The 25,269-nt window shown below is 56.6% G+C and overlaps 1 protein-coding gene across 7 annotated transcripts in view; it reads right to left on the bottom strand.

The window, feature by feature from the left end:
• Positions 1-1,178: 1,178 nt before the first annotated feature.
• The window catches only part of DBF4B (DBF4B-CDC7 kinase regulatory subunit), a 30,275-nt gene continuing 6,184 nt past the window's right edge, over positions 1,179-25,269 (bottom strand). For all 7 annotated transcript variants that reach the window (XM_062216376.1, XM_062216378.1, XM_062216380.1 and 4 more), the window contains 11 exons: positions 20,222-20,376; positions 17,016-17,201; positions 15,158-15,208; positions 14,429-14,516; positions 12,946-13,019; positions 10,411-10,447; positions 9,281-9,326; positions 5,801-5,917; positions 3,315-3,414; positions 3,077-3,201; positions 1,179-2,482 (listed from right to left, as the gene is read on the bottom strand). In XM_062216376.1, the coding sequence (XP_062072360.1) occupies positions 1,573-2,482; positions 3,077-3,201; positions 3,315-3,414; positions 5,801-5,917; positions 9,281-9,326; positions 10,411-10,447; positions 12,946-13,019; positions 14,429-14,516; positions 15,158-15,208; positions 17,016-17,201; positions 20,222-20,376 (1,889 nt within the window). In that variant the 3' untranslated portion in view covers positions 1,179-1,572. The remainder of the gene's footprint in view (positions 2,483-3,076; positions 3,202-3,314; positions 3,415-5,800; positions 5,918-9,280; positions 9,327-10,410; positions 10,448-12,945; positions 13,020-14,428; positions 14,517-15,157; positions 15,209-17,015; positions 17,202-20,221; positions 20,377-25,269) is intronic.

Genomic DNA, 25,269 nt, shown 5'->3' with positions numbered 1-25,269 from the left:
CTAGGGGTGGCTGTGTGTGGGGGGAGACTAACTTACGCCAGGCAGCACCCACCTAGCCCAGTCAGGTTTAGGTGTCCTGGATTCCCCTCTAACCCCACCCACAGCCTGGACGCAGAGCGGAGAAATGGCCAAGGAACACCGCAGCCTTGGGCTTGGCCTGGCAGTTCGTCCAAGGTCAGTCCTAGAGAGGGCGAGGCCGTGGTGGCTGGGCGTGTGTGGGGCTGAGGGTCCTGGGCAGACAGGGGGGGCAGCCGGGAGCCGCAGCACGCGCCCATCAGAGGGGAAGGCAGTGGGGGGATGGGACATCCCCACATCCCAAAAGGGACACTCCTCACAGGGCGCAGGATAAGCCAGCGCCAGGGCCCCAGGGGAGTGGAGGAAGCCCTGCTGGGAGTGGCTGGTGGGACAGAGGTGTGTTCTTGGGAGTGGTTGATGGGCATGGCCTATGCAGGTGACGGCTCCCTGGGCAGGAGGGTGGTGGCACTCACACGTCCCCACCTGCAAGAGGCCCAGCTGCTGGGCACAGACCCCTGCCTTGGGCCACTGGAGGGCAGACCAAGCACCCACACACTGCACGCCAGCCCCATCTCTGCTGTTCGTTAGTAACCAATTTATTTCCATAACCTGAACTGTGACATTGGGCAGGACTGGCACAGAGAGGCCAGACCTGGCCTCTAAGAAGGGCAGCTCTGTTTCCAAACTAACAACTGGGCCCTCTCCACGGCCGGCCCCCTTCCGTCCTCGGCGAGAGGGAGCCGCAGCTGGCTTCCGGCAGCGTCAACGTTGAGAGACAAACGCAGAGGCAGAGAGGGGCGAAGAGAACCACAGCACCAATGGGAGTGAACAAAGTGGCCAAGGAATCGATAGCAAACCCATTTCTGTCTCCAGATTAATGGCCCAGCTGCAAGAAATGGGGGGAGGTCCTGGGGGAGGGGGAGGCACACAGACTGGCAGGTGAGGTGCTGACCCCGGATCAGCAGCACTTGGTGGGCGGCTGAGGCCCCCAGAGGGGTCCCCAGGGGGCTTTGGCCATATCCCTGGCTCAGGGGGTCAGTGCTGGGTCCCGACTAGTGCGTGGGGGAGGGGGTGCTGGGAGCGCTGAAGCCCGAGCCCCTCCTCTGCTTCATATGCTGCCGGCGTGTGGGCAGGCGGGGGGGGGGGGGGGGGGGGGCGGGGCGGGGCACACAGGCATTGTTTGGGAATGGAGACCACATGGTTGTAGGAAGGGCTGGGTGGGGCTGGGCCCTGCAGAGAGGAGCCAGCCAGGCCTCCTGCTGCTGCGCCAGCTTTGTGGGCCCTGCCAGAATGCCAGCCCGGCCCCTGCCTCCTGGCCGGCAAGCCCACCAGAGACGGCTGCGTGGTCAGGACCGTGGTGGGAAGCAGTGGGGGGGGGGGGGGGCAGCTCCGTCGACTGCCCTGGTCCCGCCCCGAGCCCAGGCAGGTGGGAGGATTGGCTGGCTCCGCAGAGCTCAGCACTTGGACCTCAAAGGCCAGGCGCAGGCTCCTCCCTGTGTCCCGAGCAGAGGTTTAACTTGTACGCGTGGCCCTGTGAGGAGCGGAGTCCCCGAGGTCTCACAGGAGCAGCTCTGGGCCGGCGCTGGGCTGAGGCCCGGCCTGGGAGACAGGGAGGCAGGGCACCTGCAGAGGGGGCGACGTCCAGAACCATCGGGAGCAGCTGGCTGCCCCGCCGGCTGGCAGGGGGTGGGGGACAGAGGCAGACTGGCTCTCTGCAGGGCCCCCTGGGACGCGCAGGGCAGCAGCTGGCAGCTGGCCTGGCACAGCGGGCTCACCTCGCTGGGACACAGGGCCAGGGGCCGCTTGCTCAGAATCCGCAGGTCCTGGGGGCCAACCTCCCCCAGGCCAGGGAGGCTGGGCAGCCCAGACCCCTGCGGGCTGCCAGGGGAAGGGGTCTGGGAAGGAGAGGCAGGCCTGCGGGCAGCTCGTCGGCAGGACTGCGGCTGGGGACCCGGGCTCCTGGCTCGGAGGAGGAAGGGAGAAGAGGTGATCACCACTGGCTGTCCTGCTACTGCCGGGGCTGCGGGCTCTTGGGACAAAAAACGAGGCCTCTGGCCAGGACGCCCCAGGTCTCTTCTCAGCACTGCCACTGGGGAACTGCACCTTGCGCTTGTGGCCCACGGTGGCTGAGTCTGAGCCAGAAGAGAGGTCCATATCACCGGGGGCGGTCCGGGGGCGCTGACAGGCAGGACTCCTGGACGTGGCTGTCACTGCTGGGTCCACAAACACCTCCAGGGACCCCTCCGGCTCCTGGCAGCTTGCTCCTGGTCCTGATGCCTCGCCAGTCCGTGCAGGTTCAGCTGGAGCCTGCACACTGCCCACCGTGACAGCCTGCTGCGGCGCACCTAGGGCCTGGCAGGTGTCGCTTCTCTTCATGGGAGGCGTTGCCCTGGGATGGGAAGGCTCGCTGTGGGGCAGGGTCTCGGCACAGAGAGGGTCGCCGACAGGTGCTGGACCACCTGACCACCTGCGGGGACAGAAACATGCAGTGAGCTGCTAGGCTCAACTCCAGAGAAGCGGCAAGCTGGGCCAGGACCAAGGGCAGGGGAACGGGGCACGTGTGGGGCTGCCCTTCAGGGCCCAGGCTGGGGCTGGCTGCAGCGGCGGCCAGTGCCGTGTGCTTCCCGGGGCTCTGTGGCCACAGAGGAGGCTGTGTCCTTTGCTGGCAGCAAGCGGCAGAGCCTGGCTGTCCACGCCCAGCGCAGCGGTGCAGCCGCAGCCCAGGGCACGGTGCCTGATGCCCACCACACTCCGCGCGATCTTCCCTCCTGCAGTTACCCCAGGAAGGGGCCCAGGAACCACCCCCCTCCTACTGACCCCTCCCACCGCAGCATCTGGGTAGGAGGAAGGCAGCCACACTCTGCTGAGGCCCAGGCTCGATCAGCTAAAGCCGCAAAGGGAGGGGGAGCCCCTCAGGGTTCAGAGGGTAGAGGACGGCTGGGAAGAAAGGTGAGGCAGGAGCGATGCATCACAGCCTAGTCCCCGCTGCTGACACAGGGGGCTGCCGGCCAGCGAGGGTGCCAGCAGCGTGGGGCGTGCTGTCCACAGCCCTGGCGCTCACCTGGGCAGGCACGCGCGGAAGGGGATGTCTGCCAAACTGTGGCTGAGCTGGGCGATGATCCTGTCGACCTCCGCGTATGGATGGGCTTCCAGAGCAAAGCCTTGGTGCTGGGCGCTCTGAAGATGCTGCCGGGGGAGAGGCGGTGTGGGCGTTAGGCAGGCCGTTGCCTGGCACTGAAGGACGCGGCCACGCCACGGTGGAGACGGGGCAGGAGCGGCTGGGGCGGGGAGGGGCTCACCACGTGGAGCTCGTGGAAGGCCTCCTGGCAGCACTCGCAGAACCCCTTCTTCCTTCGGGGCACGGGGCGGGCAGCCGACCGCGGGCTTGGCTCTCGGGGCCTGGCAGGGAGGGGAGGTGGTCACTGCTCAGGGCCCGGACCCAGGCCAGGGAGGCCAAGAATCCACAGGGTCACGGGGCCTGGCAGACACAGGCGGGCAGCCTGTCCCAGCCCCGCCCTTTCTTGCTCACCCGTCTCCGACCACAGCGGGGGGACCAGCAGTGATGGCGGCAGCAGGAACCCCTGGAGGAAGCCCAGTTCTGCTCCTCCCCACGCTCACATCGGCCTGGCATGTGAGATGGGGGGGCAGCCCCCCGTGGCGCGGCCTGGCTAACTCCTCATCAGAATCGCAGCCCTGTCTATGGAGCTGCAGGGTGCTGCTACTCGGCTCTCCTGGCAGACTCCAGTCCGCCTTCCAAGTGGGACACAGCCCGGGAGTGTGCGGAGAGGCTGATGGCCCCCTGTGTGAAGTGTTTCAAGTGGAGGCGTGGCAAGAAACACAAGCAAGGCTTTCTCAGCAGTCACTGAGGAAGTCCTCAATGACCCAAAAGAGAGGCGGGCCGAGGGTCCCGGAAGTGCGGACTCAGAGTTGCCCACATGCAGCAAGCCCTGCTACTACACAGGGACAAGGACTCAGGCTGACACCCTCAGCAGCACCCAGGGCCAGGGATGGGGAGCAGCATGGGTGACGAGCACCTTGGCCACATTATCAGCACTGCAAAAGCAGGCACCTGGGGCCAGCGCTGTGGCGTAGTGGGTAAAGCTGCTGCCCGCAGTGCTGGCATCCCATAAGGTTCGAGTCCCAGCTGCTCCACTTCTAATCCAGCTCTCTGCTATGGCCTGGGAAAGCAGTGGAAGATGGCCCAAGTGCTTGGGCCCCTGCACCCATGTGGGAGACCTGGAAGAAGCTCCTGGCTTCGGATCAGCATAGCTCTGGCCGTTGCGGCCATCTGGGGAGTGAACCAGTGGATGAAAGACCTCTCTCTCTGCCTCTACCTCTCTGTAACTCCACCTTTGAAACAAATAAGTAAATCTTAAAAAAACAAAAACAGAGGGGCAGGGGAGGACCAAACGCCTCTGGAGCCAGACCCAAGACCCAGAGGCTGGGGCATGGCTGTGGGCAGATTTCTCACTTAACTCTGGAATTTTGAACCAAAATATAACAACTTAAAAAATGTAAAAACGGGCCGGCGCCGCAGCTCAATAGGCTAATCCTCCGCCTTGCGGCGCCGGCACACCGGGTTCTAGTCCCGGTCGGGGCACCGATCCTGTCCCAGTTGCCCCTCTTCCAGGCCAGCTCTCTGCTGTGGCCAGGGAGTGCAGTGGAGGATGGCCCAAGTGCTTGGGCCCTGCACCCCATGGGAGACCAGGAGAAGCACCTGGCTTCTGCCATCGGATCAGCGCGGTGTGCCGGCCGCAGCGCGCCTACCGCGGCGGCCATTGGAGGGTGAACCAACGGCAAAAGGAAGACCTTTCTCTCTGTCTCTCTCTCTCACTGTCCACTCTGCCTGTCAAAAAAAAAAAAAAAAAAAAAAAATTAAAAAAAAAATTAAAAAAAAAAAAATGTAAAAACGAAACATTTCCTCCAACACAGATTTTCCACACATACCCTGGAGCCCCGAGGGCTCAGCTGAGCCTGTCCCGGCCTGGCCTGGCCTGGCCTTATGCAGACCAAAGCTCCCCTTTATAGTCTCCGTCCTCGGCCACCTCAAGGCCACCAAGGCTACCCCAGGTGAGCTCCCTGGCCAGTGCCAAGCCGCAGTTGCCTCCCAGCCGGCTCTTTGAGAAAGGTGTGAAGCGAAGGGCCGTGGGACTCAGCCATGAGTCCCCTCTTCCTCCCTCCTGGCAGCACTACGAGTACTTCCTCCTGCGCTGCTGAGTGTTACAGGTGGCCGCCTGCACTGTGGTTCTGCCCGACCCTACTCTCCCAGTGCACAGCTCGCGCTGCGGCTACCCTGTCAGTTAGGGTCTGAGAAGGCGTCTGGGTCCCTAACCAGGAAGGGCTCGAATTCTCCCAGGACTGGGGCATGGCAACATTCAGAAGCCACACGAGGCCAGGGCCCCAGCCCCTTACTCCTGACCCTTAGCCATCGGGTCTCATCTCCCATGTGCACCTGGCGGTGCCTGAGAGCGCAGCTCAGGGCCTCTGCCATCAGACATGCTGGGTCGGTATGCGTGGGCTGGAGCCCAGGCATCTGCATTTCTGGGGGAACCCAGGGACAGACATGAACAGGAGAAGCCAGCCCACTGCCCTGTGAGCATGCAAGTCCCATTTTCAGCAGGGACGACGAACACTGCCCTTGTCCCTCTTCTCTGGGCCGAGTTCCCAGAATGGACTCCGCCTAAGAAGCGGACACACAGCTGGTCCCTAAGTGACCCGCAGGCCCCCGGGGGGCGGACGCTGGCCTGGAACCAGCCCTGGGAATGTGGGAAGTAGTGAGACCTACCTGGGATGGTGTGAGCTGCCCGGGGTCCTTGGGGCCTCAAAGGGGCTGGCGTCTTTGGGTCCCAGAAAAGAAATTTCAGGAAAGGATTTAAACTGGTGGTGACAAGGACGGAACTTCCTGAAACACAGAAAACTTCCACTTTGACTACAGGGGGAGGGAAGGGCTAGGCAGGGGATTAGCCCAGCTCCCCAGGGTTCAGTCCAGGCAGGGACAAGCAGCTGACGTCCTAGGAGCACCCGCCTTCCCGGGTGAACTCGGCACCCCTGTGCGCCACGTCCGGCCTTCAAGCTCCTTCAGCCTCAGCCCCTGCTGGGCCCTCTGTGCTGGGGAGCCAGTGCTGCCACCCCGTCCTCCAGCAGGGAGAGGAAGAGCCCCGTGCCTCACCTGAGGGCTCGTGACTGAGTAAGCGGCCAAGGCCAGAGCCGGAGCCGCGTCTCCAGACCCCCCGGTCCCCCTCTTCCACCTCCCATTCTGCCTCCTGACCCCTCGGTAACCTTCTCCAGCCGGGCAGAGCTAAATGGAAGAGTGTGGTGCTTTTCCTCTTCCACCAGGTGAGCGTCTGGCTTTAGGCTGTTCCTCAGTTACCACCTAGGGACCGGTGTGGTGGCACAGCGGGTAAAGCCACCTCCTATGATCATCCCATATGGGCACTGGTTCGTGTCCTGGCTGCTCCTCTTCTGATCCACCTCTCTGTGCTAATGCATCTGGGAAAGCAGAAAATGGCCCACGTAACAGGGCCCGTGCCGTCCCTGTGCGAGATCAGAAGCTCCTGGCTTCAGCCTGGCCCAGGCCTGGCTGTTGGGGCCATCTGGGGAGTGAACCAGCAGATGGAAAACCTCTCTCTCTCCCTCTCTGCAACTCTGCCTTTCAAATAAATAATCTTGGGGGGGGGGGGGAGTAGTCCTGAAGCTGCACAGCGGCAGTCTGCATCAAGCTCTAAGTGTTCCAGAGGCTTCTAGAGCCAGCACTGATTTGTCTGCCCAGCAAACCTGCGATGGATGGGCAATGGGCTGTGCTCTGGGGGATGGAGCGCAGCCTCAGGCTCCTGGGCCCTTAAGGAGAAGGGTGCTGTCCACAAGCCTTGTACCCTTTCTTCCTCCTCAGCTGTGTTCGGTTCTGCTTAGAAGGCTCGCCACTCGAGGCTGGTCATGCTAAGCGGCTTCGAAGAGCACCTTCTTGAAAGGAGTGCACGGACAGACACCCAGCCTGGGCCTCCCTGGCCTGCGACGCCCCGGGTGCGTCGGCTGAAGACACTCTGCGGCGAGCGGCAGACAGCGGGGCCCTGTGTCTCAGGCTGACTACTTAGGGAGGGCTGGGGCTAAAGCAGCAGCCCTGCCGCGTCCCCCGCGTCTCGCCCCTGGCTGTTGGCCACCAAAGCCAGCTCTGCTCCAGGCCCATTGGCCCTGCCGGGGGCTGAGGGACACAGAAACTTCTGGTCTCCACAGTGCCTGCTGGGTCTTCGTGGACTTTCCTTTTGAAAACCTCTGTTTGAGATAACTGCAGGGTCACGTGGGCCTCCAGTCTAGTGCTTCTGAAGCTTCAAAGCTAACTGAGATGTCCCTGACGGCTCACCAGCTCAGCGTCACCAACGTGAGCTCCTGCTCCAGGCGAGAAGGGGCCTTTACAGAGGACAGATGGCCACGCGGAAGGACCGGTGGTTGGAAGCGAGCCCCTCCTGTCTGAGTTCTGTTTTCCCCACAGGAAGAGGAAGTGGAAGGCCACCCCTCAGGCTCCCAGCACCCAGAGCTACCACGTGCTAACATGCGCCAGAAAGCACCTCCCAAAGCCAAGCGTAATTGTAGGCCTCACCAGGTCCCCGGGCCTGCGACGTGGGAATCCCCACGGCCAGCCCAGCACCTCGACTTTAGCCAAGATGATTTCTTGGACAGTGACAACCACTGTGACGGCCGGTGCTGAGCGGACGGTGTCAGCTCACACAGGAGACAGGCGGCAGTGACGAGCCTCAAAGCGACGCCACGCGCTCATAAAAGCAGAGTATTCGGCAGGAATTCACTCCTGGAATTTTGCTCTGACTTATGTGCCACACCACCCTTCAGGCTCCTCCAGGGAAGACAAAGGCACAGGGCTGGGCCAGGTAAGACGCTCCCGGCGACACCTGCATCCCATGTCCTAGTGCCTGGGTCCAAAACTCCACCCAACGTGAGAGACCCAGATTGTGTTCCTGGCTCCCGTTGTTGGCATTCAGAGTGAACCAGCAGATGAAAGAATTCTGTCTCGGGCTAGCACTGTGGTGCAGTATTGGTTAAGCCACCGTCTGCAGCGCTGGCATCCCATATGGGTGCAGGTGCAAGTCGTGGCTGTTCCATAGCTGATCCAGTTCCCTGCTTATGCACCTGGGAAAGCAGTAGAGGATGGCCCAAGTGTTTGGGCCCCTGCACCCACGTGAGAGACCTGGATGAAGCTCCTGGCTCCTGGCTTCAGACCAGCCCAGCTCTGGCCACTGTGGCCATATGGGGAATGAACCAGAGGATGGAAGACCTCTGTCTGTCTGTCCTTCTCTCTTACCTCTGCTTTTCAAATAAATAAACAGGGGCCAGTGCTGTGGTGTAGCAGGTTAAAACCCTGGCCTGCAGTGCTGGCATCCCATATGGGCACCGGTTTGAGTCCTGGCTGCTCCATTTCTTATTTTTTAAGATTTTATTTATTTGAAAGACAGAGCTACAGAGAGAGGTAAGAGCCAGAGAGAGAGTTCTTCCATCTGCTGGTTCACTCCCCAAATGGCCGCAACGGCTGGAGCTGGGTGATCTGAAGCCAGGAGCCAGGAGCTTCTTCTGGGTCTCCCACATGGGTGCAGGGACCCAAGCACTTGGGCCATCTTCCACTGCTTTCCCAGGCCATAGCAGAGAGCTGGATTGGAAGTGGAGCAGCCAGGACTCAAACTGGTGCCCATATGGGATACCGATACTGCAGGCCGGGATTTTAACCTGCTGAGCCACAGCGCCGGCCTCTGCTCCACTTCTGATCCAGCTCCCTGCTAATATGCCTGGGAAAATAGCAGAGGATGGCCAAGTCCTTGGGCCCCTGCACCCATGTGGGAGATTTGGAAGAAGCTCCTGACTCCTGGCTTTGAATTGGCACAGCTCCAGCTGTTGCGGCCATTTGGGGAGTGAACCAGCAGATGGAAGACCTCTCTCTCTATCTCTACCTCTCTTTGTAACTCTTTCAAATAAATAAAATAAATCTTAAAAAAGAAAAACTTGCTCCTCAGTTGGTAACATAAAAGATATCTGGCAGAAGCATGCAAACTTGTTTTAAAAAAAGTAACAGAACTCTGTCTCCAAAAGCAATATAAAATGACTGTCAACATTCTTTAAAAACAAACAAACAAACAAACAAACAAAAAAACACAAAAAGGTGAGGGCGGAGGGGCTCCAAGCCCCCAAGCCAGCACCGGGCCCTTGAGCGCCTGGCTTCTCTGCACAGGCCTAGGGGGTGGGTGGAGGGAGGGCCCCCACTTACCTGCTCACGTCTTCAATCTTGAGGAACGGCGCCTTCAGCCTGGCCACTGCAGGGGAGGGATGCTCACGTTGGCCACGTGCCCAGTGCTCAGGAAACGCTCTGCCACGGGCTCAGAGCCAGCGCCTCCCCACGGGCAGAGGCGAGGCAGCCCTCCCCCACTGCCAGAGGCCCGCCCTCCAGCGCAGGAGCAGGCACCTCCTGGTGTGGGTCCCTCCCTGAGGGCCCTGGGTGTCGGGGGATCTCAGCAGCAGGACGGCAGAGATCTGGTTCCCGAGGAATCAGGGCAAAAGTGTCCCGGGGAGACGGAGTTGGGTCGGCTCATCAAGACACGCAGGCCTCCTCGCCACCCCCACCCAAGCTGGTCACCGGCAAGAGTCCCTCCCGTCTTCCCACAGTAACAGAGGTGGCAGAGACAGGCAGGAAGCCTGGGCAGTCTTGACAGCCAGCTTCCCCAAAGAGGCTCCCGGGCCTACCACTGGCACCCAAGCAACAAGCAGCCTCCTCTCCCTGGGCAGCGGCTCCCATTAATTACTTTTTGAGGACAACTTCTTGTCTTTCTAATTAACTGAGACAGTGATTAAAATCCGTTCCCCCACAGACTTCCTGCGAGAAGTGCCAAGTGGCTCTCCGTAGCTCCTGCTTGTGCATGCACAAATGCCACTTACAGAGCATCTCTGGGACAAACAGCCAGGGGAGCAGCCTCCTGCTGTCCCAGGGGAGCCCGAGCTCAGCCCATCAATCTGCCTGTTTGTCAGTTTCAGGGAGGCTGGCATTTCTGAGAACGGAGGCAGCTGTCTAACTGCCCACCCCAAACTGCTCCCGGATCACCAGGAAAAGGATCTGAACTTTACACAGTGCCCAGGAGCAGCCACGGGATGCAGGCACCGAAGACCCGCCCAGCGCCCAGGCCTGGGAGGAGGAGCCGCAGTGCAGCGGCTCTGGACTTGCTCTTGGAGATACCTCGTTCGCCCCAGAAAGCCAAGGCCCAGGCTCTGGAAACCCGAGGGGGCGACGCAACCTGGGCTCGCTTCCCGCCACAGAAAAGTGAGCAGATGCTGCCACAGAGGGAGGCGTGGGGAAGTGTTTACGGAGGGAGGGGTTGCAATTAGAGGAGCAGAGGCCACACTGACCTTTCCGTGTCCGTGCTTCTGGTGCTGGACGCGTTCCCTAGGTGGAAAAGGAAACTAGGTTACGGACGCGAGGGAGCCACGGGGGCCACGGACTGGGCCTGGTGGGCCGACTGTCCCACTTTGCCTCCTGCCGTCTCAGGGCCTGAGCCGGAGCAGCTCTGAGCACAACACACCCCCCGACCCCGCCTCCCGAGGGTGAGAGGAGTGGGCAGAGGCCCTGTGTGTGCACCTCCCTGGCAGCTCCTGCCGGGGGAATGCAGCACGGGGCAGAGTAGGAGCTCAGGAGCCGTGGGATCTGGAAGGCGAGGGGCAACCGTGGCCCTCATGGGACCTGGCAGGAACTAAAGCATGGAAAAGACCCAACCCGGAGTCCATGCTCACTACCTGGCAGCTGTCAGTCTCCAGGCTGCTGCCATTCCAGGTCACCTTGCAGGACAAAGGTGAAGGCAATGGCCATCTGCTCTCCTGGGCACCTCCACTCTGTGCGTCAAGGCCACATTTTTTTTTCTTTAAAGAAACACTTTTTTCAAAAAATTTTCTTTTCATTTTATTTGCAAGGGAGAGGGTCAGAAAGAAGCTAGGAGCCCCGGCTGGTAGACCCAAGCACCTGAGCCATTATCTGCTGCCTCCCACAGGGCACATCAGCAGGAAGTAGGATCGCAAGTGGTGCAGTTGGAGCTTGAACCAGGCACTCTGATACAGGGTGTCAGTGTCCCGGGAGGTGACCTAAGCCACTGCACTAAATGTCCACTCCCAGACCACAACTGAGCCAAGCTGGTTCTGGAAATGAAATGATGGAGCAGGCATTTGGCCCAGCAGTTAAGCCTCCTGAGATACTTGATCCTGTATTGGAGTGCCAGCGTCCAAGTTCCTGCTGTACTCCCAACTCCAGCTCCCTGCTAACGTGTACTGGGAGACAGCAGGTGATAGCCTAAGTCCCTGCGTCCCTGCCACCCATGTTTGAGACCTGGATTGAGCACCCTGCTCCTGGCTTTGGCCTGGCTCAGCCTTAGCTGTTGTAGGCATCTGGGGATGAAGCAGTAGGTGGGAGATCTCTGTGTCTCTCTACCTTTCAAACAAAAGAACAATGATAATAATAAAAAGCAAAACAAAAATTAAATGGGGACAGTATTGCACAGTGGGGTAAGCCACCAACTGTGATGTTGGCATCCCTTATCAGAGCACTGGTTCAAGTCTCGGCTGCTCTGCTTCTGATCCAGCTTCCTGCTGCTGCCCCTGGGAAGGCAGAAGGTGACCCGAGTCGTGGGCCCCTGCCACCCTCGTGGGAGACCTGGATGAAGTTCCTGGCTCCTGGTTTTGGCCTGACCTGGTCCTGTTTATCGTGGACATTTGGGATTTGGGGAGGAACCAGTGGATGAAAGAGCTCTCTCTCTCTGTTCTGCCTTTCAAGTAAGTAAATAAATGTTAAAAAGTAAAAGAGAAATTAAAAAAAAAAAAAAAACAAAAAACTGTAATGCAACAACAACAACAAAAATCATCTGACAGCAGGGCAGGATGCGGCTCAGTGGCCTGGGATGGTCTGGGTCTCCGGCCCAGGGAGGTTCCAGATTCTCCTCCAGGACACAGCTCTGGGGAACACACTGAGTAAGCCTTCCATATCCCTCACACACAGCAGATCACTGCAAACGCTCCCGAGTGGCCACAAACCAATGAGTAAGTCAAAACAAAGCACGCCCCCCCCCCCCCAAAAAAAGCTGTGCACTTGCACAGGGGGTGGGGGGGGTGGGTTTCTGATAGGTTGGCTTGGATGTGCCTGAGGCCTAGAAGGAAACCTGACAACTGCAGAGGCATGCGAGTCAGGAAGGGAGGGCTGGGGCTGGGGAGCAGGAGCCGGAGTGGGGAGGGACTTTTTGTGGCCTTGGACAGCCCTTTTGGATTTCGGGTGACAGGTTTAGTAGCAGTTCCGAATCCCCAGAACTCCCGGCGCAGGAGGGGCAGGGAAGCAGCGGCTAAATGCTCTGGCCACGCTGGCCATGCTTTGCTGCCTCCACGAGGCCTGCCCTGTCCTGGGCGCCGGTGCCGCGTGCACTTGCACGGTCAGTCCTTTCCCCAGACTGGAGCTGGGCACCGGCCAGTGCTCTCTGGATGTGGTGTACACAGTTCTAACTCCAGCAAAGAGAGGGAACGCCAAGCGAGCATGTGGAAGACGGCAGCTGTTTCAAAGCCTCATGCCACCCCCGCCAGCCCCGCCACCTGCAGGCTCGTTGCCAGGCCGAGCAGCTGTGAGCTGTCATGAAACTTTTCTAGGCCAGGAGTCCCCACAGGGCACGCAGTGACTGCTTCAGCGAGCCAGTGCACCCGGGGGTCTGCAGGGAGCACAGGGCCAAGGGGCCAAGGGAAGAAAGGCAGTGCAAAGCTGCGGACGCGGGGAACGAAGTAACCAGGAGGCCGCCCCCTGCTTGTGGTTTCCAGAATGGCCAGGAAGAGAGAGCCTGGGTGGGTCATGGCTTTGGCGGAGCCGCCAGAGGCTGCGTGGGGAACCACCGCTGCCCACGAGTTAGCGGGACGACCTACCTCTGCCTTCTTTGGCTCCTGTTTCTTCACACAGAGACACCCCAGAGACAGCTGCTGCAGGTGCACCAACATCTCTGTGGAGAGGACACTGGCTGCAGTCACCAGCTCGCACCCTTCCTGGGCGCAGGGCTGAGGATGGCACGCCTCGCCAGGCCACACCCGCCCCATCTTCCGGCCTGGCCTGCCACCTCCTGGCTGTGGGGCACCTCTGCACCTCCTGACAACAGAGGGAAGGGCTGGGCTGGGCCCTCGGCCTGACGCCGTGCTCACAGGCATCACCGGCAGCAGCTTCATTTGGAACAGGGTACCTCCCGAGGACCATGGACACTGAGGACCACTGAAGAGCTGCTCCTGGTGGGAGGCCAAGCAGGGCAGCTACTCAAGACGTACCCCGGGGAGGAAGACCCGCTTCTGACCCGCAGCAGGGCAGGACATGAGAACCAGTCACAAAGTGCTGGTTTTTTCAGGGAGACAGAGGCCCCCACCCCCAAGACCTGGAATGCTCCCCAAGTAACCTCTCAAGCCCCGTAGAAGATACTGACACCAGGGCCGGTGCTGTGGCGTAGTGGGTAAAGCTGACACCTGCAGTGCCGGCATCCCATAAGGGCACCGGTTCAAGTCCTGGCTGTTCCACTTCTGATCCAGCTCTCTGCTGTGGCCTGGGAAAGCATGGGAAGGTAGCCCAAGCACCCATGTGGGAGACTGGGAGGAGGCTCCTGACTTGGGATCAGCCCAGCTCCAGCCATTGCAGCCATTTGGGGAGTGAACCAGCGGATGGAAGACTCTCTCTCTCTCTCTTTGCCTCTCAAATAAATAAATATTAAAAAAAAGAAAAAAAGAAGATACTGACACCAAAGGGTGGGGTAGCACCCCAGACAGCACTTGGGGGCTTTCCCAGGTAGATCCACCCTAAAGCGGCTCAGTGAGGGCGAGAGCAGTTGCCGCCAGCGACTCAGGACAGCAATCCCAGTGCCGCCGCTGGCGGCCTGAAGCAGGCTGTTTAGAGCGTGAGGCACCCCTACAGAGAAGAGAGGACACAGGGTTCAGTCAGGCCGAGCTGCAGCGAGTCAGGGCCATAGCACGATGCCCGAGAGACCACGGACGGCGCCCTCAATGCCTCAGGGGCTCCGTCTCCACCTCCGCACATGGGGGCAGGCTTGTGGCGAGGATTCTGCGTGGTGGCCGTTGGCACAGGGCGAGTGGCTGCTAAGGGGCTGCCTCCCTGTCTGCACGCTGGGACCATCACCCTGGCTGGAGAGGGCTGCTGCAGCCACAGCCGATGGCCTGCTCCTGGCACCTGCAGGCCACAGGCGTCCACGTTCTGCCGTTGTCCCCACTTCTCCCACCCCTCCACCGCCACTCGGTGACAGTATTTTCGGCTTCCAGCTGCCAGGAGTGTACAGAGCCATGAACCCTCTACCAGCTGACATTTCTGGCCCAAACCAACAACTGTGCCCTCCCCCGGTGCCCGGGGAAGCAGTACCGTCCACGTGCAGGACCTTCACTCCCCAGGAGCGGGCGTTGGTCAGGAGGCTGCTGCTGCTTCCACTGCCACCTCCACTGCTGCTCCCCTACAACGACAGAGACCGCCAGGCGGGAGCATGAGACTCCCCGAGGCCTGACAGGGCAGGGGGGCGTCCCGCGGAGGGCCCCGGGTGAGCTGGGGCGTGGCGGGCGGGAGAAGGGCCTGGTGCCCAGAAGACACACCCTGCCCTGCACACGGGCTGGCCCCGTCAGCAGGACACAGCCTGCTGTGGCGACCCAGAACCGGGCTTCCAGGTCCATCAGGAGGGCCTGTGCACACAGCAGGGACACAGGATACACTGGGGACATCACAGGCACCACTGAGCAGGACGCTGCTGGCAGCAGAGCTCCATCTGCTAGCGCCTCTCCCTCCTCGCAGCCACGGTGCCCATCCCGATGGGACCTCAATGGCTCTGCTCACAGAATCGCCTTCGCTCTTCCGGCTGCCACGTAACTGGACAACCAGCTACTGATAAAACATGCCCTGAGTCTGGCCGACGCGCCCAGCAGCCACGTCCTGCCACATCTTCCAGGCTTGGCAGGCTTCGGAGTGGAGCTGGCTCTGGCTCTAACATCCCCAGGTGACGCGGGGAACTTCTCTAAGGAAAGGACAGCACGCCACCTGTTGCCGAGTGTGACTTCCGCGCGGGCGGTGCCAGGCCCCTCTGCCCTGTCCTGCCCAGCTCACCTGCTTTCTGATGGCCTTCTGCAGCAGCTCCTTCCCTCTGCTCATAGGCACCTGGGGGAGAGAGCACAATGGGGTGTGCTGCGTGGTGCACAGCACGAGTGCAAACAGATGCTCACGTCCGAGCTGGTGCAGCTGCCATGGGGTCACGTCCCCCGGAAGCTAGAGCAGAGATAGCTGGATCAGCAGAAACGAGAGCCTAGAGAACCTGCAGGGGCAAAAGTTCAGGTCACCCAGAGGGAGCTGCAGCTCGAGCCAGCTGCCGCCCGTGGGGAAGGGCACCCCACACTCACTGAGGTCAAGGTGTGACGAGTATCACAAGACCTCTTCTTAGAAGTTTGCATTCAAGTATGGAATGACTGTCCTTCTTTCACTTTAGAAAGTTTTTTTTAAAGATTTATTTATTTATTCAAAAGGTGGAGATACAGAGAGAGAGAAGACGAGAGAGAGAGATGGAAAGGTCTCCCACCCGATGGTTCACTCCCCAAATGGCCACAACAGCTGGGGCTGGGCCAGGCTAAAGCCAGGAGCCAGGAGCTTCTCTCAGGTCTCCTACACTGGTGCAGGGCCCAAGCACTTGGGCCATCTTCCGCTGCCCTCCCAGGTGCATTAGCAGGGAGCTGGGTTGGGAAGTAAGGCAGCCAGAACTTGGACTGGCACCCATAAGGGATGCCAGCACTGCAGGTGTAGGCTTGACTTCTACGCCACTGTGTGCACGGCCCTTAGAAAATTTTTTCCTTGTTCCTTGGAGCCTTGTGCCTCATAATGATGCCAATAGTGGATGTTCATGGACATTTTAAATTAAAAAAAAATTATTTCTTTCTTTTAAAGGCAGAGTGACCGGCCGGCGCCGTGGCTTAACAGGCTAATCCTCCGCCTTGCGGCGCCGGCACACCGGGTTCTAGTCCCGGTTGGGGCGCCGGATTCTATCCCGGTTGCCCTCTTCCAGGCCAGCTCTCTGCTGTGGCCAGGGAAGGCAGTGGAGGATGGCCCAAGTCCTTGGGCTCTGCACCCGCATGGGAGACCAGGAGGAAGCACCTGGCTCCTGGCTTCAGATCAGCGAGATGCGCTGGCCGCAGCGGCCATTGGAGGGTGAACCAGCGGCAAAAAGGAAGACCTTTCTCTCTGTCTCTGTCTCTCACTATCCACTCTGCCTGTCAAAAAAAAAAAGGCAGAGTGACCAAGACGGAGGGAGACATGTTGACAGATACCTTCCAACCATTAGTTTACTCCCCAAATGGCTCAACAGGCAGGTCTGGGCCAGGCTGAAGGCAGAAGCCCAGAACTCCATCTGGGTCTCCCACATGGTGGCAGGGGCCCAGGCACTTGCTGTTGCCTTCCTAGGCTCATTAGCAGGGAGCTGGATTGGAAGCAGCGTAGCTGGGCTCAAACGGGTGCTCCAGTCCAGGAGATCTTGGTGGTGCTGCAAACCTGCTGTGTCACCACGCTGCCCCCCGGGGACCCTTTAATATTAGCCTAAGTTAAGCAAAATCAAGAAGTAAGCCTGGGGAAGAAGTCACACTGCGCTCTAGTAGAAGCAGCATGTGGATGTGCAAACTGCCCTTCACATGGGAACAAGGGAGGAGGGAGCCCCTCCTGCTCACTGCCCAAGCTGCATCAGTTCCCACAAGCACTCCAGGCTGCCAGAGGACTCTGCTTTGCTCTGAGCCTCTGACTGTGGAGTCCCCGTGAAGAGTGACACACAGCACAGCTGGGAGAGCACAGGGTCAGCCTGCGGCTGAGCTGATAGGTCTGAAGTCAGATGAGGCCAGGTAACACTGGAAGCAGAGACGGCCTAAAAGGGCTCCCAGCACCCACTTTCTGGCTCACAGACGCTCTCTCCCCGCCACGAGGCCCTCACCAAGTCTGCAGGGGTCTGTGAAGCCCGGGCGTGGCTGCCTCTTGGATCCACTGTGGGTAGTGTGTCCACTCTGACCTCGCTGGGGCTCAGGCAGACGCTGGGGCTGCTCTCGCCGCTCTCGGCCTTGGCTTCTCGGCGGCTGGACACGATGTAGCTTACTTCTTTGCTCAGAAAACCCTCAATTACCTGAAACAAGATCACAGAGGTGGCTGAAAACCAAAGAGCAGATGTAGAATTGTCAACACCAACACAGCACAGCTGGGAAAGGAAATCCTGGCTGCCAGAAGTTTCAAAATCAGTCTTTAAATAGACTAACTGCAGTCCACGCCCAGCTCCCAGGAAGACGTCATCTCGGGCCTCCAGGAACCTCTGCACCTGACCCCGTGGCAGACGGCCCTGGGCCCTGCGTCTTCTGACCACTCCTAGTTTGTGTGCAGCCAAACACAGAGAAGGGCCTGGCAGGATTAACAGTAGCTGGGTTAAGCCACGATTTTTCTGTGTGAGATGGACTGGACATCCCAACACAGCATCTGTAATCCTGATCCCAAAAAGGAGGCCAAACCCCCCCCCCCCCAAAACACAAAAACGAAAGAAAGAAAGAAAACAAAAAAGGCTCTGGTGAACCCTTGGCTATGTGGGGACCGTCCACCCTTCACTCTGACAGGCTCCACCTCCTCCTTAAACTCAGAGAACCCACACACTGTCTGAGACAGATACCAACCCCTCACTGTGGGAATTAGCAAAGGCGGATGTGAGCCGGGTGAGCTGGCCAATGCTTACCCAGCAGCCCTCTGGGGAGAAGGCCTGCTTCTCCAGGTGCTGATCTCTGGGGAGTAAATTCTCTCACCACGGCTGTCCTCGAGCTTCCAGCATGCCCTACCAACCGAGGAGCTGGGAAGAGACACTCGCAGCTGGTTCCTGTGAGCCAGGAGCAGGTGGCCCCAGCACAGCCCACACCTGGGACCCACACCCTCCTCCCAGGATAGACACTCACCTGCCATCGTCCCTGCAGCACTATTCACAAGAGACCCAAAGGAGAAACAGCCCGCATGTCCCACCAACAGAAGAACGGATAAACTAAATGCGATATCCACATACAATGGAATAGTATCCAGCCACTAAAAGAAATGGGTTCTTTTTTTTTTTTTTTTTTTTTTTAATTTTTGACAGGCAGAATGGACAGTGAGAGAGAGAGAGAGAGAGAGAGAGAAAAGTCTTCCTTTTGCCATTGGTTCACCCTCCAATGGCCCGATGGCAGGAGCCAGGTGCTTCTCCTGGTCTCCCATGGGGTGCAGGGCCCAAGCACCTGGGCCATCCTCCACTGCACTCCCTGGCCACAGCAGAGAGCTGGCCTGGAAGAGGGGCAACCGGGACAGAATCCAGAGTCCTGACCAGGACTAGAACCCGGTGTGCTGGCACCGCAAGGTAGAGGATTAGCCTAGTGAGCCGCTGCGCTGCAAGAAATGGGTTCTAATGTATGCTGTGACACGGGTGAACCCTGGAAACATGCTAAGTGGAGTACTCTAGACACAGGAGGACACACATCAGTGATTCCCCAACAGGAAGAATCCAGAAAAGACAATTCAGAGATGGAAAGTAGAATAGAGGCCATTGGGCCTAGGGAGAGAGAAAAGGGGTGTTATTATTTAATGGCTGTGGAGTCTATATTTGGGGTGACTGGAAAGCTTGGAAATAGATAGTGGTGACAGTAATACAACATGGAAGAGTAAGTAATGCCAATGAACTGTGCACTTAAAAATGGTTAAAATGGCATAGTTCATGTTATACACATGTTATCACAATTATTATAATCTGTGGTTATGGCTCAAAGGAATTCATCTACCTTCTTTTTTTAAAGAGTTTAATTAATTAGTCGATTAATTTAATTAAGAGAGAGATGGGCACAGAGGGACCTTCTATCTACTGGTTCACTCCCCAAATGCCCAGAACAGCTAGAGCTGGAACAGGCCGAAGCCAGGAGTCAGGACCTCCATCTGAGTCTCCCACGTGGGTGGCAGGGACCCACACAGTTGAGCCAGCCCTGCTGCTTCCCAGGAGCACATCAGCAGGAAGCTGGCGTCAGGAGGGAGCCAGGACTCAGATCCACGCGCTCCGACAAGGCAGGTAGGCATCCCAACCAGTGGCCTATCTGCTAGGACAAATGCCTGCCCCAGCATATTTTTTTTTTTAAGATTTATTTTTTATTAGAAAGGCGCAGTTAGAGAGATCTTTCATCTGCTGGTTCACTCCCCAAATGGCCACAATGGCCAGGCCGGAGCCAGGAGCTTCCTCCAGGTCTCCCACATGGGAGCTGGGAGAGATATGGAAGATATCTCTCACTCTCTCTGTCTCTCCCTCTCTCTCCATAACTCTGGCTTTCAAATAAATAAATAAATCTTAAAAAAAAAAAGATGCTCACCTCTCGTGTCAGAGTACCTGTGTCCCAGACTCTGCTCCCAACCCCAGCTTCCTGTGAAGGCAGCCCCGGGAGGCAGCAGTGCCCCCGCCAGCGGCTGTGCCTCGGACACTCACGTGGAAGGCCTGGACTGAGTTCCTGCCTCCTGGCTTTGGCCCAGCTCAGCCCAGCCCCAGTCACTGCAGGCACGTGGGGAGTGAACCAGCAAACGGAAGATCTCTGTCTCTCAAATAAATAATTATAAAAAAAGAAAATAATAATAATAGTAGTAATAAAGGCTGGATAGAGCCAGAGACCAGAAGAGTGTCACCCAGGCTGGGAGTACTCTAGCATGGGAAGAAGTGCGTGAAAATGGGAACAGGTTCTTTTTTGGGGCAATAAAAATGTTCTAAAATTGACATGTGGTCATACAACTTGCACATCTCTGTGAAATTTAAAAACATTGAAGTGTGTGCTTTACATAGCTGAATTTATGGGATGTGAACTATATCTCAATTAAGCCATTATGGGAGGAACAGAGGAAGCAAGGAAGAAAAGTTAGAAAAACACAAAATCGTGTAGCTGTCACGTGACGTAGGCTCATGTTGCCTACAATTTCCAGAAAGAACATGAGCTAGTGGTCCAACCAAGACAAAAAATGTATTTTAAAAATTGGTTTGTACTTAAATTGCTTTGGACAGTGTGGTGACCCGACTGAGAAAACCTGGGAACCGCAGGTGCCCTCCCTCTCCGGCTCCTGCCCCGTGACTTACAAACGCACCGGGCCACAGCACAGAAGCAGGCTACGTACCCCACCCAGCTGCTGGATGGCGCCGGTCAGAAACTGAAGAGTCTTGCCAGCAGGTAGATCCAAGTAGAAAGACTTTCCAGAAAAGGGCTGCCTCCCAGCGCGTGGCGAGCTCTTGTGGCATTTTTCTGGACAACTGGAAACTCCTAGCTGAGCCCCTAGAAAACAATCATAAAGACAGCAGAGTGAAAAGCTTGAGGCAAGTCAGGTGACCCTGGCTGAGAGCCTGGCTGTGTGCTGTGTCCGCGCCAGGCCCTGCGCAGATACGCACACAAAGGTGTCTGCAAAGCTGCTGCCTTGCCCTCACAAAGCTCAAGGTGGGGCACCTGGAGGCCTCACACCTTGCTGGTGGGAATGGAAAACAGTACAGGTGCCACGAAGCAGAGCATGACAAACCTCAACATGCTATGCACAGGATTAACACAGGACCCAGGAGTTCTACTCTGAGACATCCATGCAGGACAAAGGAAACACCAGTGTGTCCACCCAAACACTTGTACACAAAGGCTCATGGCAGCACGATCTGTGACAGCAAAAAGCAGAAACGATTCACACATGAACAGAAGACCAATGCAGCCTATCTAAAGCAGGGACGACCACTGCACAATCACAAGGAATGAAGCCCGGCTACCATGTGGGCGATTCTCAAACCACGCTAAGTGGGGGCCAGCACTGTGGCATAGCGGGTAAAGCCAACGCTTGCAGTGCCAGCGTCCCATATGGGCACCACTTTAAGTCCTGGCTGCTTCACTTCCAATCTAGCCCTCTGTTAAGGACTGGGAAAGTAGTGGAAGATGGCCCAAGTGCTTGGGCCCCCGCACCTGTGTGGGAAATCCAGAAGCTCCTGGCTTCAGATCAGCCCAGCTCCAACCATTGTAGCCATTTGGAGAGTGAACCAGTGGATGGAAGACTTCTCTCTCTCTCTGCCTCTGTCCCTCTATAACACTGCCTTTCAAATAAATAAATAAATCTTTAAAAAACAAAAATCACGCTAAATGTCAGCAGCCAGACACAGAAGACCAGACGTCGTGAGGTTCTGGTGGCTTGGGAAAGCCGGTGACAGAGACAGGAGTTCATGGCGGGAGGGACAAGGAATGACTGCGAGCGGGCATCAGGCTCTCTGGGCTCATGAAAATGCTCTGAAATTGGAGTTCAGTGTTAGCTGCACAACTGTGCAAATTAAAATATCATTCAGTGTGTCCACTTAATTTTATGGTTACAGTAAACAGAGCTTGAAGAAAAAACCTCCACAAGTGTATCCTAGTGAATGTGCATCAATTTTACCTCAAAAGGAAAAAGCGGTAAGCAAACATGGAGTCCAGTAACTGAGACGCACGCCAAACCAGAGAGGACTGTGTACTAATGTCTACCATTACCTGAAGTGCAGCGAAAAGCCAGATGGAGGGAAGAACAGACGACAGATACACGATAAAACGAGCAAATTAAAACATCAGTGGTTGGGGCTGGCGCTGTGGCACAGCAGGTTAAAGCGCTGGCCTGAAGTGCTGGCATCCCATATGGGGCCAATTTTAATCCTGGCTGCTCTTCTTCCGATCCAGCTCTCTGCTGTGGCCTGGGAAAGCAGTAGAAGATGGCCCAAGTCCGTGGGCCCCTGCACCCGCATGGGAGACCTGGAGGAAGCTCCTGGCTTTGGATTGGCACAGCTCCAGCCATTGCGGCCAACTGGGGAGTAAACCATTGGATGCAAGACCTCTCTCTCTCTCTGCCTCTTCTCGCTCTGTGTAACTCTTTCAAAAAAATAAAATAAAATAAAATAAAATAAATATTAAAAAAAAAAATGTCAGTGGTAAAGTGCAAGTGCTATGTCTATGACTTTCCCATAAAAAGTTTTAGACTTTGTAGCAGGTTTGAAATTTTTCATAATAAAATGTTAAAACTTGAAGAGAAAAAAGGATTCAAGAGAAAGTAACAAAAACAAATACTGAAGACAGATGAGGAAGTTCTGATACACAGACAAGGGTTCCTGAAGACAAAGACTAAAACATAAAAGAAAAAACCAGAATCCTAATAATTAAATAATCTAAGAAAACTTTCCTGAATTAAAAAATATATTTCAGGGACCGGCATTGCGGTGTAGTGAGTAAAGCTGCTGTCCAAGCTGCTCCACTTCTGATCCAGCTCCCTGTTAATGGTTGGGAAAAGCAGTGGAGGATGGCCCAAGTGTCTGGGCCCTGCACCTGTGTGGGAGACCTGGAAGAAACTCCTGGCTCCTGGCTTTGGCTTAGCCCGATCCTGGCTGTTGCAGCCATCTGAGGAGTAAACCAGTAGAGGATCTCTATCTCTTCCTCTCTCTCTCTCTCTGTAACTCTGATTTTCAAATAAATAAATGAAATGAATTAAATAAATGAATTAAATAAATTAAATAAATGAAAATCTTAAGAAAAAAAATCCTGGGGCTGGCACTGAGGCATAGTGGGTAAAGTTGCTGCCTGCAGTGCCGGCATCTCATATGGGCGTCGGTTCAAGTCCTGGCTGCTCCACTTCTGATCCAGCTCTCTGCCATGTCCTGGGAAAGTAGCAGAGGGTATCCTAAGTGTTTGGGCCCCTGCACCCATATGGGAGACCCAGAAGAAGCTCCTGGCTCCTGTCATCAGATCGAGCCAGCTCCAACTGTGTGGCCATTTGGTAAGTGAACCAGTGGGTGGGAGATCTGTCTCTCACCTTTCTAACTCTGCCTTTTGAATAAATAACAATAAATCTTCAAAGAAAAAAGTAAAAAGAAAACAGGGAAGTAAAAGAAACATCTCCACACTGGCCAGCAAGACCTGTGGACCTCTCTCCCCAGGGAGCACCCAGAATGCTGACCTTCAACCCACATTCCCAGGCAGAGGGAGGGACGGCTCCCATCTTGGGGTTTGACTGGCCCAAGACAAAAACACACAAATGAGTGACATTGGGGGTTCTTGCCCCCCAGCTCACAATCCAGTCCCAGGAATTTGCAATTGGCATTTTATTGCCTCATTCTTCAAAACAAATGGGTAATCAAAGATCAGAAATTAAAAAAAAATATATTTTTTTAATTTGACAGGTAGAGTTATAGACAGTGAGAGAGACAGAGAGAGTGAGAGAGAGAGAAACAGAGAGAAAGGTCTTCCTTCCATTGGTTCACCCCCCCAAATGGCCGCTGTGGCCGGCGCTGCGCCAATCTGAAGCCAGGAGCCAGGTGCTTCTTCCTGGTCTCCCATGCGGGTGCAGGGCCCAGGGACCTGGGCCATCCTCCACTGCACTCCTGGGCCACAGTCCAGAGCTGGACTGGAAGAGGAGCAACTGGGACTAGAACCTGGCACCCATATGGGATGCTGGAGCCGCAGGCGGAGGATTAACCAAGTGAGCCTAGGCACCGGCCCCCAAAGATCAGAAATTTAAAGAAAGCTTCCAACAGGAAATAAGGCTAATGAAGAGAAAAAAGAAAAGGAACTAGAAACAATGCAGGAAGCAAAGGAAAACAATCCCAGGAATATTTTGGGAGAGACACTGCGTTCACTGAACACAACTGGACAGTATAAGAAAGGAAACAAGGGGCAGTGTGTGTGCTGCAGTTCTCTGCTGCCTGGGAGGCGCCCAGCATCCCAGCTGTGTGCTGGCCGCTCTGCTTCCTATCCAGCTTCTGCTAATAATGCACCTGGGACAGCAGCACAGGCTGACCCAGTGCCTGGGCCCCTGCCACCCACGAGGGAGACCAGGATGGCTCCTGGCTTCGGGCTGGCCCAAGTCTGGCTGCTGTGCCCATTTGGGGAGTGAACCAGTAGATGGGAGTTTTCTCTCTCTCTCTCTCTCTGCCTCTTGGAATAATAATAAAAAGCTCAGGGTTTGGGGATGAAAAGCTAGATGGGCCCAGAAGATAAATGCTGTGCCAGCCGTAGGCTGGACAGGAGAACGCTTAGTGAACCTAAGAGGAAAGGTCAACAGGAAAGAACCATCCACCAGGAAGGGGAAGACTGCCCTTCTCAGCCTGGCCTCTGCATGAAGGTCTTCCCTGAAAATTCAAGACCACAGGTCTCCCAAGAGTTCCAAACTGAAAGGCATGCTACAGTCACCACCTGGCTCACAGTGGGTCACACACCAACAAGCCCGCTGTGCACCGGCAATGCACCTGTACGCCCGCTCTAGTGAGCGCCAGCGCTCAGCTACACAGGAAGCCGCGGAGGACTGCTTGCTTCCCTGGGCGATCCCAGGGCCAACGCGAGCTGCTGCTCACTGTTGCTGTCCAACATTTCAAGAGTACCACAGTGCATTTCACTAGCCTGGGAAAAGATCAAAACTCAAAGTACAGTTTCTAGTGAACATGTATTGTTCACAACATCAAAAGTCAAAGTTAGGGACCATTTGTTCTTCTGTTGTCTAAGAACCTACCAAAGAAAAAGTAGTTCCAACTAGCAGCATGCCTGGCATACCTCACACACTCCAATGTAAAACAACTATGGAGGGACATGGCAGTCTGGGGTATCCAGAGTTTTTGCAGATAAAGTGTCATCGAACATTGACTCACACTCTCCCACTGCAAGACACAAATGAAGCACCCACCACGGACAAGGGTCAGCAGAAACAAGAGGCAGCAACGCTGGATTTCCAAGAGCTTCAGCTAGAACGGTCAGACACAGACTAGAGAGTGCTGAAAATGATTTAATAAGAAGGCAGAGCAACAGAAACAAACATCCCAGGCAGATGCATTAAAAAGCAGAGTAGAGGGCCAGCGCTGTGGTGTAGTGGGTTAATCCTCCCTGTGGCGCTAGCATCTAATATGGGTGCCGGTTTGCGTCTTGGCTGCTCCTCTTCTGATCCAGCTCTCTGCTATGGCCTGGGAAAGCAGTGGAAGATGGCCCAAGGCACCTGCGTGCTAGACCCGGAAGAAGATACTGGCTCCTGCCTTTGGATTGGCACAGCTCTGGCCATTGTGGCCATTTGGGGAATGAACCAGTGGATGGAACATCTTTCTCTGTCACTCCTTCTCACTGTCTCTAACTCTACCTCTCAAATAAATAAGTAAATAAAATCTTTAAAAAAAAAAAAAGCAGAGTAGATTCAATTGA

Source organism: Lepus europaeus, chromosome 18 (assembly GCF_033115175.1).
Source record: "Lepus europaeus isolate LE1 chromosome 18, mLepTim1.pri, whole genome shotgun sequence".
In the NCBI taxonomy this organism is placed as follows: Eukaryota; Metazoa; Chordata; class Mammalia; order Lagomorpha; family Leporidae; genus Lepus; species Lepus europaeus.
This window is presented reverse-complemented; position numbering and strand designations above follow the sequence as displayed.